Source organism: Podarcis liolepis (assembly GCF_965112155.1).
Source record: "Podarcis liolepis genome assembly, chromosome: 2".
NCBI lineage: Eukaryota > Metazoa > Chordata > Lepidosauria > Squamata > Lacertidae > Podarcis > Podarcis liolepis.
The window spans coordinates 111,428,419-111,452,405 of NC_139555.1; the positions used below are offsets into that span (position 1 = coordinate 111,428,419).

The following is a 23,987-nucleotide window of genomic DNA, read 5'->3' on the forward strand; positions in this document are numbered from 1 at the left end:
GCAGGTTGTACAAAGTCTCAAGGGCCAGATAGGCAGGCTTGGAGGGCCGCGTTAGACACCAACCCACTCCCTGGCTTTGAGGTTCCCCATGCCTTGTGCTCTGTAATCCTTTGCCTGGTGTCCTTTCTCCTTCTGCAGTTACGGAAGAAGTTTACCTGGTCACTGTGTGACTTTTTATAAATCTCTCTTATGATCTGTTTAACTGCCGGGAGTTCTTCTGCGTTCTGTCTTCTGCGTTCTTCTCAGGCTTTTGTTCCTGTGGTTGGGGATTGTGCAGTAACTTTAATTGGAGGGTGAGTCACCGAGGTTGGCAACATGGCCAGATGCCAGCAAGAAAGCAATTATAAGGGAGCAGAGAGGAAGCTCTCTCTGTCCCAGAGGACTGGCTGCTGAGGCCACAATGGCAAATGGGTGGCAGAATAGAATCACAGCCTATTCTGTTGAATTGGAAGGGACCCCTGGGGTCATCTATTCCAACCCCTGGCTATGCGGGAATCTCGGCTAAAGCATCCATGACAGGTTAAAAACTCAGGTTTAAAAGCTTATCACCAAGGGATACCTTAGGTTACAGTCACCACAACAGAATGTCTAGGCGCCTTTCTCCCCCCCCAAAAAAAATGAAATTTATTATTGATATTTATTTGCTTGGAAGTAAGCCCCCGCCACCTCCAGAGGGGCTTTCTTACCCTCAAGAAAGTGCGCCGCAGATTGCAGCTCATGCAGCAGCGCAGAGGCAAATTTTGCTGCCCCGTGAGCCAGCTGATCCGCAGGGCAGCGCAGGAGCACAAGGCCACGGGTGCCAAGTCGTGCCTGACATTGGGTGTGTGTGTGTGTGTGTGTGACATTAGGCATGCAGCGCACATGATGCCACGAGCATTGCATGTTCCATGCGTGATGGCTGTCGCATCAGGAGAGGCCGACCAAGTCTGTGTGGCATCTCTCAACACTGCCCGGCCTGGCATGACATCCAGGAGAAGCCCTGCAGAAGAAAAAGAAGAGTTTGGATTTGATATCCCGCTTTATCACTACCCGAAGGAGTCTCAAAGCGGCTAACATTCTCCTTTCCCTTCCTCCCCCACAACAAACACTCTGTGAGGTGAGTGGGGCTGAGAGACTTCAGAGAAGTGTGACTGGCCCAAGGTCACCCAGCAGCTGCATGTGGAGGAGCGGGGAAGCGAACCCGGTTCCCCAGATTACGAGTCCACTGCTCTTAACCACTACACCACGCTGGCAGCCCGGGACAGCATCCCGCCAGGCCTCCTTAGCTCCCTCAGGATGTCGGGAGGGGGGCTGAGCCTTAACCCCATGGCACAAGACACATGCCTTTTGAGTGCAGCGCCACAGCACCCCCTAGCCAGATGGAGATGTCAGTCGCTCAACATAGCATCCAGAGATCAGCCTGAAGGAGCTTCTCCGCCCCCATCGTTCTGCCCGGACACTGAGATCCAGCGCCGAGGGCCAAGTTACAGGGAACCAGGCTGAAGGCCTTCTCAGTAGTGGCGCCCGCCCTTTGAAACGCCTTCCCTTCAGATGTCAAGGAAATAAACAACTGTCTGACTTTTAGAAGATATCTGAAGGCAGCCCTGTTTAGGGAAGTTTTTAATGTTTGATGTTTTATTGTGTTTTTTAATATTCTGTTGGGAACCGCCCAGAGTGACTGGGCAAACGCCGTACTAAGAATCGTTTTACAGAATTACGATTCCAATCGATGCCCTCAACGGTGGTGGATGGTTGGTACAGCAAAGTACTGTACAGTGGATGCTTGGGTTGCGAACGTGATCCGTGCGGGAGGCATGTTCGCAACCCACAGCGTTCGCAACCCACAGCGCCGCGTCTGCACAAGCACGGGTTGCGATTTAGCGCTTCTGCACATTCATGAGTTCCGAAACCCGGAAGTAACCCATTCCGGTACTTCCGGGTTCAGTGCGGTGCACAACCCGAAAACACACAACCTGAAGCGTCTGTAACCCGAGGTATGACTGTACAAGGAGAGACTTTGTCTATGTGGGCAACCTTGCATAGAGGAACTGTACCACTATTTATTGCAATGCCTGCTATATACAGTGGTACCTGGGGTTAAGAACTTAATTCGTTCCGGAGGTCCGTTCTTAACCTGAAACTGTTCTTAACCTGAAGCATCACTTTAGCTTATGGGGCCTCCCGCTGCCACCACGCCGCTGCTGCGCGATTTCTGTTCTCATCCTGAAGCAAAGTTCTTAACCCGAGGTACTATTTCTGGGTTAGCGGAGTCTGTAACCTGAAGCGTCTGTAACCTGAAGTGTTTGTAACCCGAGGTACCACTGTATAGAATGAAGAGACCGATTCATAAAACCCCTGCTTACGAATGGAACGCACCCGAACAGGGTGGAAAGGGTGAAATGGCTGCTGAGTGATACTGATGACTTCGTAACTTACAAAGTAGCACTATATGCATTGGCAGCTAAGAAGATCAGGAGAAAAGAAGTAGATAAAATAGTGGTCAGTTGCAAAGGTGATTCGGACATTTAAGCTGGCACTTTCCACCTGAGACTGGGCAAACCCAGCCAGATGGGCAGGGTATAAATAATAGCTTCTTCTTGTTGTTGTTGTTGTTGTTATTTCCACGTGGTTGCAACATGACCCTTGGGGCTTTTGAATACAGTGGTACCTCGGGTTAAGTACTTAATTTGTTCCAGAGGTCCGTTCTTAACCTGAAACTGTTCTTAACCTGAAGCACAACTTTAGCTAATGGGGCCTCCTGCTGCCGCTGCTTCACAATTTCTGTTCTCATCCTGAAGCAAAGTTCTTAACCCGAGGTACTATTTCTGGGTTAGAGGAGGATGTAACCTGAGGCGTCTGTAACCTGAAGCGTCTGTAACTCGAGGTACCACTGTACTGCCTCCGACGGAGAACCCACCAACTTCCAAGGGATTCCATTCCTATGTCGAGTAGCACAGGTTTCCCTGTAAAACTCTGTCAGGGGTAGCGAATCCACACAACTCCCACCAGCCCCAGCTAGCATGCCCATGGGTCAGGGCTGATGGGAGTTGTAGTTCCACAGCATCTGGAGTTTCCCACCCCTGCTTTTACGATGCTGAGAGAAGACTGAAGTTTTTACGAGGCAGTCAAGATATTGCACATGATAATAATAATAAATTTTAAATTATACCCCGCCCTTCCTGGTTCAGAAAACCGGGCTCAGGGCAGCTAACAACAAATTTGAAACACTTAATTGATGCAACAAAAAACAGCATGAAATACAATATAAAACATGAATAACAATACAGTGGTACCTCGGGTTAAGTACTTAATTCGTTCCGGAGGTCCGTTCTTAACCTGAAACTGTTCTTAACCTGAAGCACCACTTCAGCTAATGGGGCCTGCCGCTGCACAATTTCTGTTCTCATCCTGAAGCAAAGTTCTGAACCCAAGGTACTATTTCTGGGTTAGCGGAGTCTGTAACCTGAAGCGTCTGTAACCTGAAGTGTATGTAACCCAAGGTACCACTGTAAGTTCAGAATACAAAAATAAATTTAGGGGGAAAATCCATCCAATAAACATTAGATGATCACCAGGGCTAGCTGGCTAAATGAGTCCTATTTGGGCCAGCAAGGAGACCAGGGGAGAATTAGCTGTGGGATCCCAGAGCGGGTAATCTTCATAAAAAGGAGAGAGAGAGGGAAGGAAGGGGAATAGAAGATCAGGCTAAGTTCAAAGGCATGAGCATGCGTGTCTGTCTGATATTCCGCCCAAATAGGCATGTAAAGTAGATCAGCTAATTATAATACAGTGGTGCCCCACAAGACGAATGCCTCGCAAGGCGGAAAACTCGCTAGATGAAAGGGTTTTCCATTTTTGAGCTGCTTCGCAAGACGAATTTCCCTATGGGCTTGCTTCGCAAGATGAAAACATCTTGCAAGTTTGTTTCCTTTTTCTTAACACTGTTAATACAGTTGCGACTTGACTTCGAGGAGCAACTCATAGAACGCAGTGTACATAGTAGCCTTTTTTGAGGTTTTTAAAGACTTTGGTGATTTTTGAAGCTTTTCCAAAACTTCTTTTGCAGCCATTTGGGTAAGTTAAGCTTTTAAAACTTGGAGGGGGGGGTTGGATTTTGGGTTGGGGTGTTTGGAATTCAAGGACTTGGTGTTGGGAAGGGGTTTGCAAGAATCTGGAAGCTTGTGTTTTTTTCCCCTGCATTTTTATGATTTTCTGTGACCATTGGGCCACTCTGCTGTTTTTTTAAAAAAAATTCTGGATTTGAATTTCTGTGTGCTGGGTGGCTGGGGGAACAGTTGGGGAGGGGTTTGCAAGAATCTGGAAGCTTGTGGGTTTTTCCCCTGCATTTTTATGATTTTCTGTGACCATTGGGCCACTCTGCTGTTTTTTTAAAAAAAATTCTGGGTTTGAATTTTGAAATGCTCTTTACAGTATGTGTGACTTTAAAGAGCACTTAATAAACTCTTGTTGTACCAAATTTGGCTTTGTTTGGACTTTTTTTGACCATAGGAACACATTAATTGATTTTCAATGCATTCCTATGGGAAACCGTGCTTCGCAAGACGAAAAAATTCGCGGAACGAATGAATTTCGTCTTGCGAGGCACCACTGTATTAGCTAATCATAATATTTATTAGCTTCATTCTGTGCAAAGAAGGGAAAGAAGAGGCTACCGCTTTAGTTGGGTAATCTTATTTCTGCGCAGTCCCCTATGTAAAGCAAGCTCGCAACTGACAACATGTCTCTCTGTACTTTATTTGCACTAGATTGCAGTCGCGCTTCTTTTACGAGGTTTTAAAGACAAGGACGGGGTTGGCGAGTGAAGATCAGCAACATGCACAAGAGAGCCTGCCCTTTTCCCGTCCAATCGCTGACTGCCTTTTACCCAGCGGGGGAGGGGAAGGCACTCTGTGCATGTTCAGAGCAGCCCTTTTTTTGTGCACAGGGAGCTGGAGAGGGGTATTGGCAGGTAGAGCAAGTGGAGGCAAGCAGAAACTCACACACCCTCCCAAGTAATTAGAAAAGTAGCTCAGGGTTGCCAAAGGGCTGGGGAACAAATCTAGACTCCTGTGCTATTTGGGGTGGTTTTTGTACATTATGCTAAACCAAACAGACTTGCTTCCGGCTCCTTGGCAATTATGGACGCTAGATTGAAGGGTCAGAGGCTCCCGTGATTGAGAGTGAGGGAATTCAATTACAGTGGTACCTCGGGTTACATACGCTTCAGGTTACATACGCTTCAGGTTACAGACTCCGCTAACCCAGAAATAGTGCTTCAGGTTAAGAACTTTGCTTCAGGATGAGAACAGAAATCGTATGGGGGCAGCAGGAGGCTCCATTAGTGGTACCTCAGGTTAAGAACAGTTTCAGGTTAAGAACGGACCTCCGGAACGAATTAAGTACTTAACCCAAAGTACCACTGTATCTTTATGCAGGTTCTTGGGTGATGTTTAATATTATAGAGCAGAAAAGACCTTCAACAATTGAAGAAAGTCTCTGTCATTATGGAGGCATCCTTTGTAGCTTTATTAAGCACTGCAGGAAATATTCTTACAATGTGTGTTTCTCTTTGTTTTTTGAAAGTTCTCTAACACATCAATAAATAAACCAACTAGAACAGAGGAGGGGTAGGCTGGGCTGTTTTGTCTGTTCTAAAGGTTAAGGTAAAGAGACCCCTGACCATTAGGTCCAGTCGTGGCCGACTCTGGGGTTGCGGCGCTCATCTCGCTTTATTGGCTGAGGGAGCCAGCGCACAGCTTCCGGGTCATGTGGCCAGCATGACTAAGCCGCTTCTGGCGAACCAGAGCAGCACACGGAAACGCCGTTTACCTTCCCGCCAGAGTGGTACCTATTTATCTACTTTTACTTTGACGTGATTTCAGACTGCTAGGTTGGCAGGAGCAGGAACCGAGCAACGGGAGCTCACCCCGTCACGGGGATTCGAACCTCCGACCTTCTGATCGGCAAGCCCTAGGCTCTGTGGTCTAACCCACAGTGCCGCCCACGTAGCCCATAAATCAGAACCATAAGGGGAGGGAAACATAAGGGTGAGACTGAGTCCAAACCAAAGGCCAGGTGGAACAGCTCTGTCTTGCAGGCCCTGCAGAAAGATGTCAAGTCCCGCAGGGCCCTGGTCTCTTGTGACATAGTGTTCCACCAAGTCGGGGCCAGTACTGAAAAGGCCCTGGCCCTAGTTGAGACCAAACTAACCACCTTACAGCTTGGGACCTCCAAAGGCCCTAGGCTCTGTGGTTTACCCACAGCGCCACCCTCATCCCACGTTTGTCTTACACCCTGCCTTTTAGCACTTTTCCTTACAAGTTGAGCGCTAAAAACAGTTTTTCTTCCTGACAGGCCCATGCAGAGGCGAGTAACAGCCTCTTTCCCCTGAGCCTCTGATAGTTGAGCTGGTTGAGGCCCCCGCCAGGGATCAGTTGTTGTTTTTTAGTTTATAACTTTATTCTTTCAAGACTCCTGCCCCAGGCCTCAGACAAATTTTGCACAGGCCTGACTTTTTATACAATCCTTTTTTTAGGATTGCCTTTTGGCCCCTCTCCTGCTGAGTGGGCTCACAGGCACATCTTTAAAACACAGCACTCTTTTCAAAATAATAAATGGGAATGCAGAGAGCTAAAAACATAGAGTTGACTGGTGGGTGCTAGTTCTTTATTTGCAGTGTCTGTTTCCAAGTGGGGGCCATTCAGAGATGAGCACCCTTCAACTGCAACCTGGGGTCTCCAGCCCAGTGTGACTGATCCGAATTTATTAATTCATATCACACCCTTTCCCTCTCTTTTTTATGCTTTTCAAGTTTATGCATTTCATTAATTTTACAATCATTTTGACATTTCAAAACTTGACTTCCTTCCTCCTCTTTCTGTGGTTCCTTAAATTTATTTTTAGTATCTTCCGCATATCCAAATTGACCTAATTTGCTCATTTATTCATCTTCTTTAAATATATACTCTTATAAAACTGCAGGTTATTACAATAATCCTGACAATGTTTTTATCTGTTTACAGTTTATCTGTAAATATTCAATAATCCATTTCCATTCTTTTATAAAAAGTTTGTTATATTGAGTTCTTATTCTTCCGGCAACTTTCGCCATTTCTGCATATTCCATACGTTTTTGTATCCGTTCTTCCTTTGCTGGGACTTCTGCTTCTTTCCATTTTGGGGCAAGTAGCATTCTCGCCGCTGTAGTTGCATACATGAATCAGTTTCTATACAATATAGGTAGTTCTGTCCTACAATTCCCAAAAGAAAAGCTTCTGGGTTGTTGTTTTTTACAAAGGTTATTTTAAACACCCTTTTCAGTTCACTATATATCATCCCCCCCTCTTTCTTTTTTCCCTTTCTCCTTCTGTGATGAAACTCCTATTTGGGGACTTGCCTGGCTTTTTTCTGGCCCACGTAGGACCAGTCTGGATAGTTAGCCTTGGTGAAGACTTGACGTTTTTCCCCCCAAAAAAGTTTTTGATTTGAGTTTCTACTGAAAGGAGGCTGCATTTTAATGTTGTATCTTGTTTTTTAAGTTCTAGTTCAATCAATTGTTTTATATCCGGTGTTAGCCACCCTGAGCCTGGTCTTGGCTGGGGAGGGCGAGGTATAAATAAATTTATTATTATTACTATTATTATTATTATTATTATTATTATTATTATTATTTCCCAGTAGGCTTTAACCTACCACATATGATAAAAAGAACCTTCTTTCTCTTTACATTTCCATCACCGTATCACACCTTTTATCCAAGGCGCTCAATGTGGCATACGCAGTTCTTCCCATTGCGACAACCCTGTGAGGTAGACTGAGAGAGGCAGTGACTGGCCCAAGGTCACCCAGAGAACTTTGTGGCCGAGCGGGGATTTGAACTCAAGACTCTCCTGTATCCTGCTCTAGCCACTGCCCTTCCTGTGCTCCTCAGTGCAGTGAACAAACACCCCAGGGCCAGAACACCTGAGGGAGCTTCTATCTCCACCTCCTTGTGTTGCTACTGGCTGAAAGGAGGAGGCTGGACCAGGAGGCATCCTCATAATCCCCAGAAACTGGGAAGGTGGCCAGAAGGACCGGCCACTGGGGCGAGGCCTCTCTGAGCAAGCAGTTCCCGATTCAGGAGTGTGTCATCCACACAGCCTTCGGCCAGGTAAGGGCTCAGGGATAACTAAAGCCCAGGATCTGGGGCACCTACCTCCTTGGAAGCAAGGCAACCCACTCCTTGAAACTCGAGTGGGGCATCTGCTGCATCTCTGAAGCCACCTGCCGCCTTTCCTGAGAGATGCTAATAGGGGAGGTGCTGGAAATCCAGGTTTGCAGGCAAAAGAGGGGCAGATGTGGACTTTCAGATGTTGTTGGACTACAACTCCCATCGTCCCTGATGGTTGGCGGACATGCTTGGGGTGGAGGAACAGAGACCCCTCTGCTTTTGGCTGAGAAACCGCAGCCTTTGTTGCGGAAGCTTGCTCTCCTCAGGTGAAGTGCCAAATGTTTTGCGCCATGACTCAGTGGTGAGGGATTCTGCACATGCTTGGGTGAATTATTATTTACGGCCTCTGCCCAGTATACCTGAAGGAGCGTCTCCGCCCCATCGTTCAGCCCTGAGGGCCTTCTGGCAGTTCCCTCACTGCGAGAAGTGAGGTTACAGGCAGAGGGCCTTCTCGGTAGTGGCACCCACCCTGTGGAATGCCCTCCCACCAGATGTCAAGGAAATAAACAACTGTCTGACTTTTAGAAGATATCTGAAGGCAGCCCTGTTTGGGGAAGTTTTTAATGTTTGATGTTTTATTGTGTTTTTAATATTCTGTTGGGAGTCGTCCAGAGTGGCTGAGGAAACCCAGCCCGATGGATGGGGTATAGATAATTTTATTATTACTACTACTACTACTACTACTACTACTTGTATCTTCAAAACAGGTTCCAGTTCTGAGTGCCGGGCTCCAGCTTTTCAGTCTTGCACTTATCTAGCAGTTGTGCTTGTTTGTTTGACTGATTATCTTTAATTATTATTATATCAATATCCCTTCCTTTCCTCCAAGCAGCTCAAGGTGGCGTAAATGGTTCTCCTCACGCCTCGATTAATTTCCAAAACAACTCTGTGAGGTAGATTGGACTGAGAGGCAGTGACCAGGGGCACCCAGTGAGCTTGATGGGTGAGTGGGAATTTGAACCCCAGTCTGCCAGGTCCTAGTTTGGTGCACTCTAACCACTGCACCACACTATCTCTAGGTCAGCAAACATCTCTCTCCCTCCCTGTCCCCTTTATTCTTGAGACAACCTTACACATGGCACGGCTTAGTCTCTAAGAAGCTGGTGGGCTCAGGAACTATCCAGTGAGCGTCGTGTCTGAATGGGGAGTTGAGCCCATCTTTCTCTGTTTGGATACCTCAGTGTGGCTAGGAGCTCCTCAGAATGGAGGGAGCCTGAACTCAAATTTCCCACTTGGCTGTCAAACTCATAGAATCATAGAATCATAGAGTTGGAAGAGACCACAAGGGCCATCGAGTCCAACCCCCTGCCAAGCAGGAAACACCATCAGAGCACTCCTGACATATGGTTGTCAAGCCTCTGCTTAAAGACCTCCAAAGTAGGAGACTCCACCACACTCCTTGGCAGCAAATTCCACTGTCGAACAGCTCTTACTGTCAGGAAGTTCTTCCTAATGTTTAGGTGGAATCTTCTTTCTTGTAGTTTGGATCCATTGCTCCGTGTCCGCTTCTCTGGAGCAGCAGAAAACAACCTTTCTCCCTCCTCTATGTGACATCCTTTTATATATTTGAACATGGCTATCATATCACCCCTTAACCTCCTCTTCTCCAGGCTAAACATGCCCAGCTCCCTTAGCCGTTCCTCATAAGGCATCGTTTCCAGGCCTTTGACCATTTTGGTTGCCCTCCTCTGGACACGTTCCAGTTTGTCAGTGTCCTTCTTGTGGATAACCCCAAGCCAGTATAACTCTCCCCTTCTCCCTCTTTCCACTGAATCTACCTCGCAGGATTGTTGTAAGGATAAAATGGGGGGGGGGACAAATAATTGTACCCACCTTATTGTGCTTTTTCTGTTGGTGTAAGCCAGGGGTAGGCAACCTAAGGTCCGGGGGCCTAATCACCACCTCAATTCGGCCCGCGGGCGGTTTGGGAATCAGCATGTTTTTACATGAGTAGAACGTGTCCTTTTATTTAAAATGCATCTCTGGGTTATTTGTGGGGCCTGCCTGATGTTTTTACATGAGTAGAACGTGTCCTTTTATTTAAAATGCATCTCTGGGTTATTTGTGGGGCCTGCCTGATGTTTTTACATGAGGAGAACATGTCCTTTTATTTAAAATGCATCTCTGGGTTATTTGTGGGGCAAAGGAATTCATTCTCTCCCCCTCCCCCCATATAGTCCGGCCCACCACATGGTCTGAGGGATGGTGGACCGGCCCCCTGCTGAAAAAGGTTGCTGACCCCTGGTGTAAGCACTCCTTTTCTGTTTTTTCTGGGAAAATGCAAGTCTATGCAATGGTTTCTAAAGAGGTAAATTTGTAATTCGGGGGGAGGGCAGGCTTGTAGGCCATTGCAACTGACTGCAATGCCCCCCTTGTGAGCGCTGGGTGGTGGTGATTATAATAAAAGGCCGTTGTTTTCAGTTCTTTGTAACCTAGTTTTGCAAATCGCCTAGTATTGTCAAGGCTCAGTATTTTTGGCTTTGAGAAATAATCTGCAATGCAAATGTGTTCAGCCTCTGGAAGCCTGGCCTCTTTTTCACCTATTTACACACACACACACACACACACACACACACACACACACATACCTACCTGTGAGTCTGCTACAGCTGCATTCCCCCTGGCGAAGGGTTCTGTGAAATGCAGAAGTTTGCATGTGCCAATGGCAAAGGACGCTGGCCCGGTTAGAAGGCACCGGCTTCTGAATCTCGGATGTCTTCAGCAGGTGCCCAAAAGACAAGAGAGAGACGGCGTTTGCAACAGAGGTGGTAACTGCAGGTGACCTTCACCTGGGAGTGCTGTTTATGTTCCAAGCTGTTTAGGTCTTCCTACACCAAAACCAGCACCTTGAGCTTCACCTGCTCACTGCTTGTCAGCCTGTGCAATTCTCTCAACAGTGGGATGGCATTGCTGGCAATCTCCCTCCTCAACAGTGTTAGGTAAAGGTAAAGGGAGCCCTGACCATTAGGTCCAGTCATGGCCGACTCTGGGCTTGCGGCACTCATCTCGCTTTATTGGCCGAGGGAGCCAGCATACAGCTTCCAGGTCATGTGGGCAGCATGACTAAGCCGCTTCTGGCAAACCAGAGCAGCACACGGAAACGCCGTTTACCTTCCCGCCGGAGCGGTACCTATTTATCTACTTGCACTTTGACGTGCTTTCAAACTGCTAGGTTGGCAGGAGCAGGGACCAAGCAATGGGAGCTCACCCCGTCGCGGGGATTCGAACTGCCGACCTTCTGATCGGCAAGTCCTAGGCTCTGTAGTTTAACCCACAGCGCCACCCCGCGTCCCAACACTCAGCTATATAAACTAATCACTAAATGGCACCTTTAACCTACGTTACGGTTGCCACAGCAGAAAGTCTAGGCGTCATTTTTTTTTTTTTGGCACGAATTTTTATTCTTATTCTTATTCCTATTCTTAATAACTCCATTTCTACAAAGCTTTATATTTTAAGGGGGGGGGGAATCTCCCAAGCAGTTTTCAACACGTTAAAACATCAAAGAAAACAATCCAGGAAAAGGAAAACAAATGCAAGCTTCAATGAAAATGTTTCAGATCCTTCTCTAAGTGACATTTTGCTTTCCCCATACGTCTTGAGTGACTTAATTTATAGAGCTGCCCTGTAGCAGGAGGACTCTAGGATGACAGCGTGGTGTAGTGGTTAGAGAGTCAAACTAGGACCTGGGAGATCAGGGTTCAAATCCCTCCTCTGTCAGGAAGCTCTCTGGGTGACCTTGGAGTCAGTGACAGTCTCTAAGCCCACCTCAAAGGGTCCTTGTGGGGATTAACTGAAGGTTAATCCTTGGAGAAAAAGATGTGGTATAAATGCAATAAATAAACTCTTCTGTTTACCTGTTCAAGAAAGCTGGAGGGGCTAGCCAGATGGAAATGTCTTTTGCCAAACTGTCATCCAGAAATCTTCATCATACACCTGGCGAATACCCCAGTGAGCAGTGGTTAGAGTGCCATTACAGTGCTACCTTGGTTCTCAAATGCCTTGGTACGCAAACAGCTTGGAACCCAAACACTGCAAACCCCGAAGTAAGTGTTCCGGTTTGCGAACTTTTTTGGGAAGCCGAACGTGCTCCGTTTTGAGTGTTACGCTTCCGTTTTGAGTGTTACACTGAGGTCTGTCTGTTTTTGCTATTTATTTTGCGTTTTTGTGGCTCTTGTTTTTGTTTTTGTGACTGTGTGGAACCCAGTTCAGCTACTGACTGATTGATTGTGGGACTGCCGTACATTGCTTATTGCTTTCATTTTATGGATCGATGGTCTTGTTAGATAGTAAAATTCATGTTAAATGGCTGTTTTAGGGGTTGTTTTTAAAAGTCTGGAATGGATTAATCAGTTTTGCATTACTTTTTATGGGAAAACGTGCCTTGGTTTTGGAATGCTTTGGTTTTGGAACGGACTTCCAGAACGGATTAAGTTTGAGAACCAAGGTACCACTGTATAGGGTTGCTATACGTCCAGAATACCCAAAATACTGTAGTCGGAAGCAGTGCCCGGGCAAAAATATCCAGGAAATCTGGATGTATAGCAAGCCCTGTCTATTCAAAAGAGCTAAAAAAAAAAGGGGGGGGGATATGGCAACCTTAATCTAGGGCTACACCCAGAGTTGCCCCTCTATGGCTGACCCAAAGTACAAATCCTCACCCAGCCAGAAAGGTCACTGGGTGACTTTGAACCATTTGCACACTCGGCTTAGTCTACCTCGTAGGGTTGTTGTGAAGACAAAAGGCGGAAGAGAAAGAACTACGTGTACTACCCAGAACTGCTTGGAGAAAGAAGCAGGATATTAAGCCGGGCTGAATCTTGCGTCTGTTTGGTTTAAAGATCGGAATCTCGCTCACCTGATGGAATGCGTTTTTCTTGTATGCTTATAAAATATTGGCTGCTAAGCCACCCTTTTCATATGGAAGGATTTTTCTGAGAATCCGTTCTCGGGCTCTGTCCTCCCATCACAATCTGTGATAGTTTCCTTTTTAGTGTGGATCACACCGTATGTTTTTTTATGGAGCGGTGGATTTCTGTGCCAAATTTTAAATCGTGGGAAGAGCTAGTTAGTTATTCAGATGACAAGGGAGGAAGAGGGCGCAACAGATTAAAACAGCAATTTTAAATTCATACGCATGTGTATGTAATGGGCGTGCGAGACTGTCGTGCCGTCCTCTTTGGTGTGAAAATATACAACTGCTTGACTGTCTGAACCTACTGTAGGTGCACAACAAATTTGCATCTCTGTGACGAAACTGCTGGCTGATCGTGCAAACTTTGACCTTATTTGCCTTCCAGGTGGGAGGGGCACCAACATTAGAGAAATGTATATGCAAATGTAATGCATCTTACGATCTCTGCTTGCATTCTTGCAGTTGCCTGGTTTGTGAGGGAAGAGGACAACAAATAGGTTTTTAAAATTATAATTATGGGGCAAATTGCAGACTACTCCTGGGCCTCAGACACATGGGAATTCCAGGGTTGAAAGATTCCACAGTGAAAGCAGAGCTGATTGATCTGGCTTCTAGAAAGATGCTTCATTGTACAGGACCCTTTTTTGCGGTGCTGATTGGTAAAAATGCCAGTGTGAGGTTCAGGATGAAGGGCCTTTTCAGTGGTGGCCCTGCATACCCAATGAGACACACCTGGCCACCTCTCTCCAATCTTTTAGATGACAGGCAAAGACACCTCTCTTCTGCCCAGCTTTTCATAGAATAATAGAATTATAGAATTGGAATTGTAGAGTTGTTTATCAGCTCCATCTGGTACGCAGGCTGAGACCCTACCTGCCCACGGACTGTCTCGCCCAAGTGGTGCATGCTCTGGTTATCTCCCGCTTGGACTACTGCAATGCGCTCTACGTGGGGCTGCCTTTGAAGGTGACCCGGAAACTACAGCTAATCCAGAATGCGGCAGCTAGATCGGTGACTGGGAGTGGCCGCCGAGACCACGTAACACCGGTCCTGAGAGATCTGCATTGGCTCCCAGTATGTTTCCGAGCACAATTCAAAGTGTTGGTGCTGACCTTTAAAGCCCTAAACGGCCTCGGTCCAGTATACCTGAAGGAGCGTCTCCACCCCCATCGTTCAGCCCAGACACTGAGGTCCAGCACCGAGGGCCTTCTGGCGGTTCCCTCGCTGCGAGAAGCCAAGTTACAGGGAACCAGGCAGAGGGCCTTCTCGGTAGTGGCACCCGCCCTGTGGAACGCCCTCCCACCAGATGTCAAAGAGAACAACAACTACCAGACTTTTAGAAGACATCTGAAGGCAGCCCTGTTTAGGGAAGCTTTCAATGTTTGATGCATTACTGTATTTTAATATTTTGTTGGAAGCCATCCAGAGCGACTGGGGAAGCCCAGCCAGATGGTTGGTGTATAAATAATAAATTTATTATTATTATTATTATTATTATTATTATTATTATTATTATTATTATTATTAAAAGGGACTCCCAACGGTCATCTAGTCCAACCCCTTGAAATGCAGGAATATCAACTCAAGCATCTCTGACAGGTGGCCATTCAACCTCGTGTTTAAAAAACCTCCAAGGAAGGAGTGTCCCATGAAGGAGAATTTTGGGAGGGAGTAGAATGGTTTGGAAAAATTTCAGTTTCCTTCAGTTGGCCTGTTGCTTTAAGTACGCTGCCCCGTGAGTTGAAATAGCTTTTATGAACTTCTTGTTTGTTTGATTTCGGTACACCCCCCAGCGACATAAGGGGAAGGGCAGCATGCAGATACTAATACAAGATAAATAGGTGATGTGTTAATGAGGATATGCTTCGTGTTGTTTTTCGTTCAATAATACCTTGTGAAACTGGAAAGGGCTGGCGCTTTATAATTTGTCTGCAGGAAGTCCCGGGTTCAGTTCCTGGCGTCTGCACCAGGAAGGGCTGGGAATGTCCTTTGCCAGGAGCCCTGGAGAGCTGCTGCCAGTCAGTGTAGGCTATACTGCGCTGATTCATGCTGAAGTGCTAAACTTGTATCTAGGCAGTACCGTTTCAGTTTGCACGGACAGGGGAAATATCTCATGACTGCACTTAATGACTACAAAACATGAAATCCCTGCACACAGAGTGCTAGCATGCCAGGAAGAGGGCAGGCCAGAACCTTTCCCCCTGGCACCTAGATTTCATCGTAGACATAATTGTTTCTGTACATAGGAGCATTCGCTCCCTCGATTCCCTCGCCTGCAGTCTGAAGTGCTGCAGCCCAAGCACAGATTTGCAATTAAACTAAGTTTCACTCAAGGTAGACCTACTTAAATGAATGGACCTAACTTAGTCATGTTCGTTGATTTCAGTGTGTGTGCTTTGGGTAAAACGCAGTTTAATACCTTCCCAGGAAATTCTTATTCCATGAAAGAAAACGATCCTGGAACATTTTTACAATAGAAAAACTTAAAATGCAATCACATGAAAGCAGTGATGAAATAACATCTCCGTCCATCAAACCACTGGGTGGTTTTCAGTAAACTGCTGTCTCTTTCAACTCCCTGTTGTTGTTGTTGTTGTTGATAATAGTAATACTCCACCCATCCGGCTGGATTGCAGAATGGGGATAATGTTGCCTATTTTACAAGATGATGACATGCAAATAACTGAAAGCACTTTACAAACAAGATCTCTGGCAATAATAATAACTTTAGGGTGATATTTACCAGGGTTCACAAGGCCGTGTGTGGCAAATGGGAGGTGACAGGTTGCAGAACTTTTAAAAGCATTGGCAGGATTTCTGGGTCATGACCCAGCAGAGAGAGGGGTGTGGGTTGAACAGGTCGTAGACTCATAGAATATACAGGCTGTGTTCATATGCCGTGCTGAACCACAGTTTAGTGCTTTAGGCTGTGTTAGTACGTAATGCTAAGCCACAGTTTACTACTATGCAGTTGAGTCTCTATCAGTCGTGAGCAAAGAAGCATCAGGCTTGTGTGCTGCCATCTCCAGCTCCCATATGGCTTGTGCTAGGATTATATTGGATTTCGCTGAATCTCGCCTTAGCTTTACGGGCAAACCAGGTTTACTAAACCACTAGTCAGTTTGAACAACCTGGCTTCATAAACCCTGGTTTGAAGTTGGGCTTGTTAAGCAACCGATTGCAGTTTGTTGCAAACCAGTACAGTGGTACCTCAGGTTACATACGCTTCAGGTTGCATACGCTTAAGGTTACAGACTCCGCTAACCCAGAAATAGTGCTTCAGGTTAAGAACTTTGCTTCAGGATGAGAACAGAAATCGTGCTCCAGCTGCGCAGTGGCAGCAGGAGGCCCCATTAGCTAAAGTGGTGCTTCTGGTTAAGAACAGTTTCAGGTTAAGAACAGACGTTAAGAACGAATTAAGTACTTAACCCGAGGTACCACTGTATTCCTGGTTCTTAATAATAATAATATTTTTTTATTTATACCCCGCCCTCCCCGGCCAGAACCGGGCTCAGGGCAACTAACACCAATAAAATTACAATAAAACATAATAAGAAAGGGAAAAAAGAAATTAAAAAGTTAATCAAAATATGGGTTAAAATATAATTTAAAATGCAGCCACTTTTTAGTAGTAGCCCATAAATCAGAACCATAAGGGGAGGGAAACATAAGGGTCAAACTGGGTCCAAACCAAAGGCCAGGCGGAACAGCTCTGTCTTGCAGGCCCTGCGGAAAGATGTCAAGTCCCGCAGGGCCCTGGTCTCTTGTGACAGAGCGTTCCACTGAGTCGGGGCCAGTACTGAAAAGGCCCTGGCCCTAGTTGAGACCAAACTAACCACCTTGCGGCTTGGGACCTCCAAAGTGTTGTCATTTGTGGACCTTAAGGTCCTCCGCGGGGCATCCCAGGTTGGATTCTGTGAAAATCATCTTGGCAGAAATCCTCCTCTTGGCTGCAAAGGGAGGAGGAGAACGTGAGGGGTCCTGGAGGTCAGTCTGGGTTCCACAACGGAGGATCAAGTAAGGAGACAAGGAAGGTTAGGCAGAAGAAGGAGAAATTGCACAGGGAGGTCCCATTAACCCTAACCCTCATCTCTCTCTTTCTCTCTTGTCTAGCTGGTGGGATCATGCGGCAGCACCAAGGCTATATTGGGCTACTTGCTCCATTATGTATCCTGTTCCTTTTCCTCCTGTTCACACTCACTGCCTCTTACAAACCCATCATCGTGGTCCATGGCCTGTTTGACAGCCCTTCCGACTTCCGGCAGCTGTTGGTGTTCATCAATGAGGTGAGGCTGAGGACCAGAATTCCTGGCATGAATGTGGGAAGTGGGAATAGAATAGTTCATGTAGCTTAAAAGGTAAAGGTACCCCTGAACATTAGGTCCAGTCGTGGACGACGCTGGGGTTGCAGCACTCATCTGGGAGCCGCCATTTGTCCGCAGACAGCTTCCGGGTCATGTGGCCAGCATGACTAAGCCGCTTCTGGTGAACCATCTTCCATGCGGCAGCCCTTAAGATATTTGAAGATGGCTATCATATCTCCTCTGTCTCATCTTTACCAGCTCCTTCGACCGTTCCTCATAAGGCATGGTTTCCATGCCCTTGATCATCTTGGTCACCCTTCTCTGCGCACCTCCCGGCATGTCAATATCCTCCGGAAACTGCAGGGCCCAGAACTAGACACAGTACTCCTGGGGGAGTACTATCCTTTGCCCCAAGGATCTTTGGGGTGGAGATTTTACTTTCTTGGGCTCCATGATCAATGCAGATGGTGACAGCAGTCACGAAATTAAAAGACGCCTTCTTGGGGAAAAAGCAATGACAAACCTAGACAGCATCTGAAAAAGCAGAGACATCACCTTGCCGACAAAGGTCCATATAGTTAAAGCTATGGTTTTCCCAGTAGTGATGTATGGAAGTGAGAGCTGGACCATAAAGAAGGCTGATCGCTGAAGAATTGATGCTTTTGAATTCTGGTGCTGGAGGAGACTCTTGAGAGTCCCATGGACAGCAACAAGATCAAACGTATCAATTCTTAAGGAAATCAGCCCTGAGTGCTCACTGGAAGGACAGATCCTGAAGCTGAGACTCCAATACTTTGGCCACCTCATGAGAAGAGAAGACTCCCTGGAAAAGACCCTGATGCTGGGAAAGATGGAGGGCACAAGGAGAAGGGGATGGCAGAGGATTGATGGTTGGACAGTGTTATTGAAACTACCAGCATGAGTCTGACCAAACTGCGGGAGGCAGTGGAAGACAGGAGTGCCTGGCGTGCTCTGGTCCATGGGGTCACGAAGAGTCGGACACGACTAAATGACTAAACAACAACAAATGTGATTCCATGCCTCAGAACAACAACCCTATGAGGTATTCCATGCTGAGAGAGAGAGAACGACTAGCTCAAGGTCACACCGTTAAGTTTTAAGGCAAAACAGGAGGAGGAGGAGTTTGGATTTGATATCCCGCTTTATCACTACCCTAAGGAGTCTCAAAGCGGTTAACAATCTCCTTTCCCTTCCTCCCCCACAACAAACACTCTGTGAGGTGAGTGGGGCTGAGAGACTTCAGAGAAGTGGGACTAGCCCAAGGTCACCCAGCAGCTGCATGTGGAGGAGCGGGGAAGCAAACCCGGTTCACCAAATTACGAGTCTACCGCTCTTAACCACTACACCACACTGGGTCCTCCTCTATCCTAGCCTGACATGCGCACCCGGGTTAGGGAACATTTAGCCCTCCAGATGTTGCAGTACAATAACATCTGGAGGGCCAAAGATTCCCCACCCTTGAGATAGCGGCTACACCCAACTGGCTTTATGCTTTGCCCTCTTCCCTGATTTCACCCCACCTCTCTTTTTCTCAGGGTTAATACGGGAGGGATAATTGTGTAAACATCTCTCCTAATAAGAGGCAGGGATGGGTTGTAATTTACTTCTCCAGGCCCTGTGTGACTCAGAGCCATCACAGGTGGAGCCATTGCAAAGATCCCTGTATGGCAGGCTGATGTCTGCACTGGGATTCACTGGTTAGGCTGGAATGGCAAGTTACCTGGGTAGTGAAAGAGGAAGCAAGGAGTTATTGCAACTCCTGAGTGCTTGCTTGTCTCAAATTCGTTTGCAGAAATAGAACCACAAGACTAGGAGAGTTCTTAACTGGCCCCTTGTCACTAGTCAGATAAAGCATTTGCAGGACTCTCACACTCTGTACGTGGTATTGCACCATGCAAATGCAGAATGGGATGCAGTTTCCCAAATGTTTGCTTGTTTTTTTTAATGTAGTGGCATAGCTTAGGGGTGGTTGCCCCGGATGCAAAATTGTTAGGTAAAGGGACCCCTGACCATTAGGTCCAGTCGTGGCCAACTCTGGGGTTGCGGCGCTCATCTCGCTTTATTGGCTGAGGGAGCCGGCGTACAGCTTCCGGGTCATGTGGCCAGCATGACTAAGCCGCTTCTGGTGAACCAGAACAGCGCACGGAAACACTGTTTACCTTCCCGCCGGAGCAGTAGCTATTTATCTATTTGCACTTTAACATGCTTTCAAACTGCTAGGTGGGCAGGAGCAGGGACCGAGCAACGGAAGCTCACCCCGTCGCAGGGATTCGAACCGCCGATCTTCTGATCAGCAAGCCTTAGGCTCTGTGGTTTAACCCACAGCACCACCCGCGTCCCTTGCAAAATTATTAGGGATGCAAAATTTCAACACCCAGTGCTGCCTCAATACAGCTGCACGCTTCCGTCACTGGGCTCCGTTGAAACCAGCATCCACATGCGAACCAGGAAGCGACTTCTCCAGACAATGGAACGACTCTTTCATTTCTTATCTCTGCAGCTGTGATCTCCTGAGTTACCTGGATACTATTTACATGCATGCATGCTACGTCCATTTCCCTCCCACTCCCTATGTGCAGCCCTAGGCACTGGCAACCCATGCTACACCACTGTTTTAATGCACAAGTTTCTAGTCCTTAAGAATGCATTGATAACTTTGGACTTTGCAGCGGCTGTTGCACAATGCCACATGTGGGCACTGCCTTTTGGAGTCTTGGGGCACAGCTAGGCAGTAATGGCAGCAGGACTCTGCTTTGCGGCTGCCAATTCCCTATAAAATGTGAGGGTTTTGCCAGCGATATAAGGCACGATTAAACTAGGCAAGAGGATTGGGCATCATAGCATGGGCAGACAAACTCACGCTGCCTGTGCTTTTTTCTACCTAATCCTGCTCTTAATTTATTTGTTCATTTCCGTTCCTGAATTGTTTCCTATTGCCAGAGTTCCCTGGGAAAGGGGATAGATTGCTGAACTGCTCTGGGAACTATAGTTCTGTTTGGGGGGAAAGGAGTCTACTAACGAGAGCTGGACCATAAAGAAGGCTGATCACCGAAGAATTGATGCTTTTGAAATATGGTGCTGGAGGAGACTCTTGAGAGTCCCATGGACTGCAAGAAGATCAAACCTCTCCATTCTGAAGGAAATCAGCCCTGAGTGCTCACTGGAAGGACAGATCCTGAAGCTGAGGCTCCAATACTTTGGCCACCTCATGAGAAGAGAAGACTCCCTGGAAAAGACCCTGATGCTGGGAAAGATGGAGGGCACAAGGAGAAGGGGACGACAGAGGACGAGATGGTTGGACAGTGTTCTCAGAGCTACCAGCATGAGTTTGACCAAACTGCGGGAGACAGTGGAAGACAGAAGTGCCTGGCATGCTCTGGTCCATGGGGTCACGAAGAGTCGGACACGACTAAACGACTAAACAACAACAACTACTTTCTGCTCCCGAAACAAACTACAGCTCCCAGAATTCTTTGCAGCCGTGGCGGGTGGGGAGCCATGACTTAGCAGAACAGTAGTTCCTATGCATGTGTGGAGATAGCCTTGGCATGATGTGAGCCGCGAGTGCTAGCCATGAAAAGCAGTGTTGCAAAAACTGAAGTTAATATTTACTTTTTAAGAAACGTATTTTCAGCGGGGCAGCAGTAGCTCACCTTAAGCCTTGGGTGCTCAAGAGAGCTTTCAGCCCTTTTAAAATCTCTTCTCCCTTCCCTCTCTCCCTCCATCTCTCTGTTCCCGCTGCTTCCTTGCAGACCCACCCGGGTACCAACGTCACAGTCATTGATCTGTTTGACCACACCGAGAGCTTGAAGCCTCTCTGGATGCAAGTGGAAGGTTTCCGGCAAGCCATTTACCCCATCATGCAGAATGCTGTCGATGGAGTCCATCTCATCTGCTACTCCCAAGGTATGTGTGAGCTGAGGACTTCAGAAGCTCTTTCTGGGTCTAGCCAATGGCCCATTGTCTGGTCACAGGGACCTGCCTTATACAGAATTGGACCATTGCTCCATCCAGCTGCTGGTGTCCTGGGTTTTAGAGATGAATTTTTCTCAGTGTTATGCAGAGATTATCATTTTCTGATTACTCTGGGAAACACCATGTTTTTTCCGTGTATAACATGCCCCTCGTGTATAATAATAATAATAATAATAATAATAATAATAATAATAATAAAAATAAATAAATAAATAAATAAATAAATTAAATTTTTGTTTATACCCCGCCCATCCTGGTTTACAAACCGGGCTCAGGGTGGCTAACAGCAAATAGAAAACATTGATTAAAATGCGACTTAAAAACAGCATAAAACCTATGTATGCAAGCATTCGGTTGACATTGGAGAGAGACTGAGCTGAGAAACAAGACCAAGGGTACATATTGATATAGAAATGTATTAGATAAAATGTAAAGAAATATACAATAATAAGAGTACATTCATTTGTAAAAAAAGGAAGATACAACAGGATAGACAGGAAGTCCAAAGTGTTGGTATATATATGATTTCAGAGTAAATTTGGATTAGCTTTTTATTTTTGGGTTTTTTTTTCCTTTTCCTTTTTTCTTTATGTATGTGAAGTATACATACAGGTTGGAAATTACAGCATAATAAGTTTTGTGATGTAATATGACAATGTCTGACGATGTAACGTAAGAACTTTAATAAATTTAAAAAAGCATAAAAGAGCATAAAATACAACATAAAATGCAGCATCAATATCAATAAAATTCAAAAATTCAGGGATCATTTGGGGGGGAAACAAAAAATAAAACACCCCGGTCAGTAGACATCGAATGATCACCAGGGCTAACTGGCCACGTTGGTCCTACTAGGGCCAGCAAGGAGACCAGGGAAGAGTTTAAATGTGGAGTTCCAGAAAGGGTTTCTTCATAGAAGACTCCAAATTGAAAAAGTGTGGGGGAGATCGCCTAGGGTTGTTGAGCATTCTTTATTTATATATTGCATTAGCCATGTGGCCATAGCATGATATACATTAAAATAACAACATAAAATGGGGGTGGGGAGGTAAAGGTAGATATCGTCCTGGGCGATTACTTAGAGAAAGGAAAAAAAAAACTGCTGTGGCTGGAGGAGGACCGTTAAAGGGTCCTACGGCTCCTCAGATTTGTCCTAACTCGATTGTCCATGTACAGTAAGGCTACTTGGAATTTCGTTCGATTGTGCGGTGTGTCGCCTGCAGCTGTGGTGTTAAGGAAGAAGTTAGTGCCGCTTTCCTCTTCATCACACTAAGCAGGAAGTTAGCTGTCATCTCGGTAATCCAACAATCAGAATCCTGCAAAAAGAGGGACACTATCCAAGGCTGGATTGGGAGATGGAACTTATTCACGAGGGGAGTTAAAAACCGAGATCTTTCATCTGTCCAGTTGGGACAGAAGAGCATTACATGTTCCATAGTCTCCAGGGACGTGTCATTACAGGTGCATGTTCTATTTGCGATGGGAACTCTGGAATAACGACCCGAGAGAACTGCTGTAGGAAAACAGTTGAGACGGGCACAGGTAAAGGCCCTACGTTTAGCCTCCGAAGAAATTGTGAAGCAGTATAGAGGGATCCCTTCAGGGGGTGGAATAGCTAGGGCTAGGCCTGAACACGGTCCTCTTGCATAGGAGGCTGTGTTAGAGAAGTCAAGTTGCTGTAGTTTCTATTTTGCAGGGGATTGCCCACAGTTTCTGAGCTTTTTTGGGGGGGTTGCCGAAAATCGCTCACTCACTGGACTGCCACAGCCAATCACATGCACAAAGCCACCAATCGTCTACATGTCTAAAGCAAGCACCAAGCACCCACAGTAATTGCCACAGCAATCCCACCAATCACCCACCACCCACAAAATCACCCACAAAAACTCCACTGACAATCTCTAGCTCGCGGCAGCCACCAATCACCCATCCCATCTCTCCACTATCCGTGTATAAGACGACCCCAAATTTTGAGCATAATTTTTAAATACAGTGGTACCTCGGGTTCCAGACACTTCAGGTTCCAGACGCTTCAGGTTACAGACTCCGCTAACCCAGAAACAGTACCTCGGGTTAAGAACTTTACTTCAGGATGAGAACAGAAATCGCGTGGCAGCAGTGGGAGGCCCCATTAACTAAAGTGGTACCTCAGGTTAAGAACAGTTTCAGGTTAAGAACGGACCTCGGGAACAAATTAAGTTCTTAACCCAAGGTACCACTGTAAAACAACCTTGTCTTATACACGGAAAAATACAGTGGTACCTCGGGTTAAGTACTTAATTCGTTCCGGAGGTCCGTGCTTAACCTGAAACTGTTCTTAACCTGAAGCACCAATTTAGCTAATGGGGCCTCCTGCTGCTGCCACGCTGCCGGAGCACAATTCTGTTCTCATCCTGAAGCAAAGTTCTTAACCTGAGGTAATATTTCTGGGTTAGTGGAGTCTGTAACATGAAGCGTATGTAACCCGAGGTACCACTGTACAGTACATTGTATTTTAGGGCTGCTGCCACGCTGCCGGAGCACAATTTCTGTTCTCATCCTGAAGCAAAGTTCTTAACCTAAGGTAATATTTCTGGGTTAGTGG

General features: G+C 46.5%; 1 protein-coding gene across 3 annotated transcripts in view; it reads left to right on the top strand.

Annotated features, from left to right (window-relative positions):
- The window catches only part of PPT2 (palmitoyl-protein thioesterase 2), a 57,514-nt gene that overhangs the window by 14,415 nt on the left and 19,112 nt on the right, over nucleotides 1-23,987 (top strand). For all 3 annotated transcript variants that reach the window (XR_014523120.1, XR_014523121.1, XM_083493334.1), the window contains exons 2-3: nucleotides 17,217-17,389; nucleotides 21,181-21,334. Coding sequence is in view for 1 of the 3 variants with exons in the window: in XM_083493334.1 (XP_083349460.1) it covers nucleotides 17,228-17,389; nucleotides 21,181-21,334 (316 nt within the window). In the remaining 2 variants the exon portion in view is untranslated. The remainder of the gene's footprint in view (nucleotides 1-17,216; nucleotides 17,390-21,180; nucleotides 21,335-23,987) is intronic.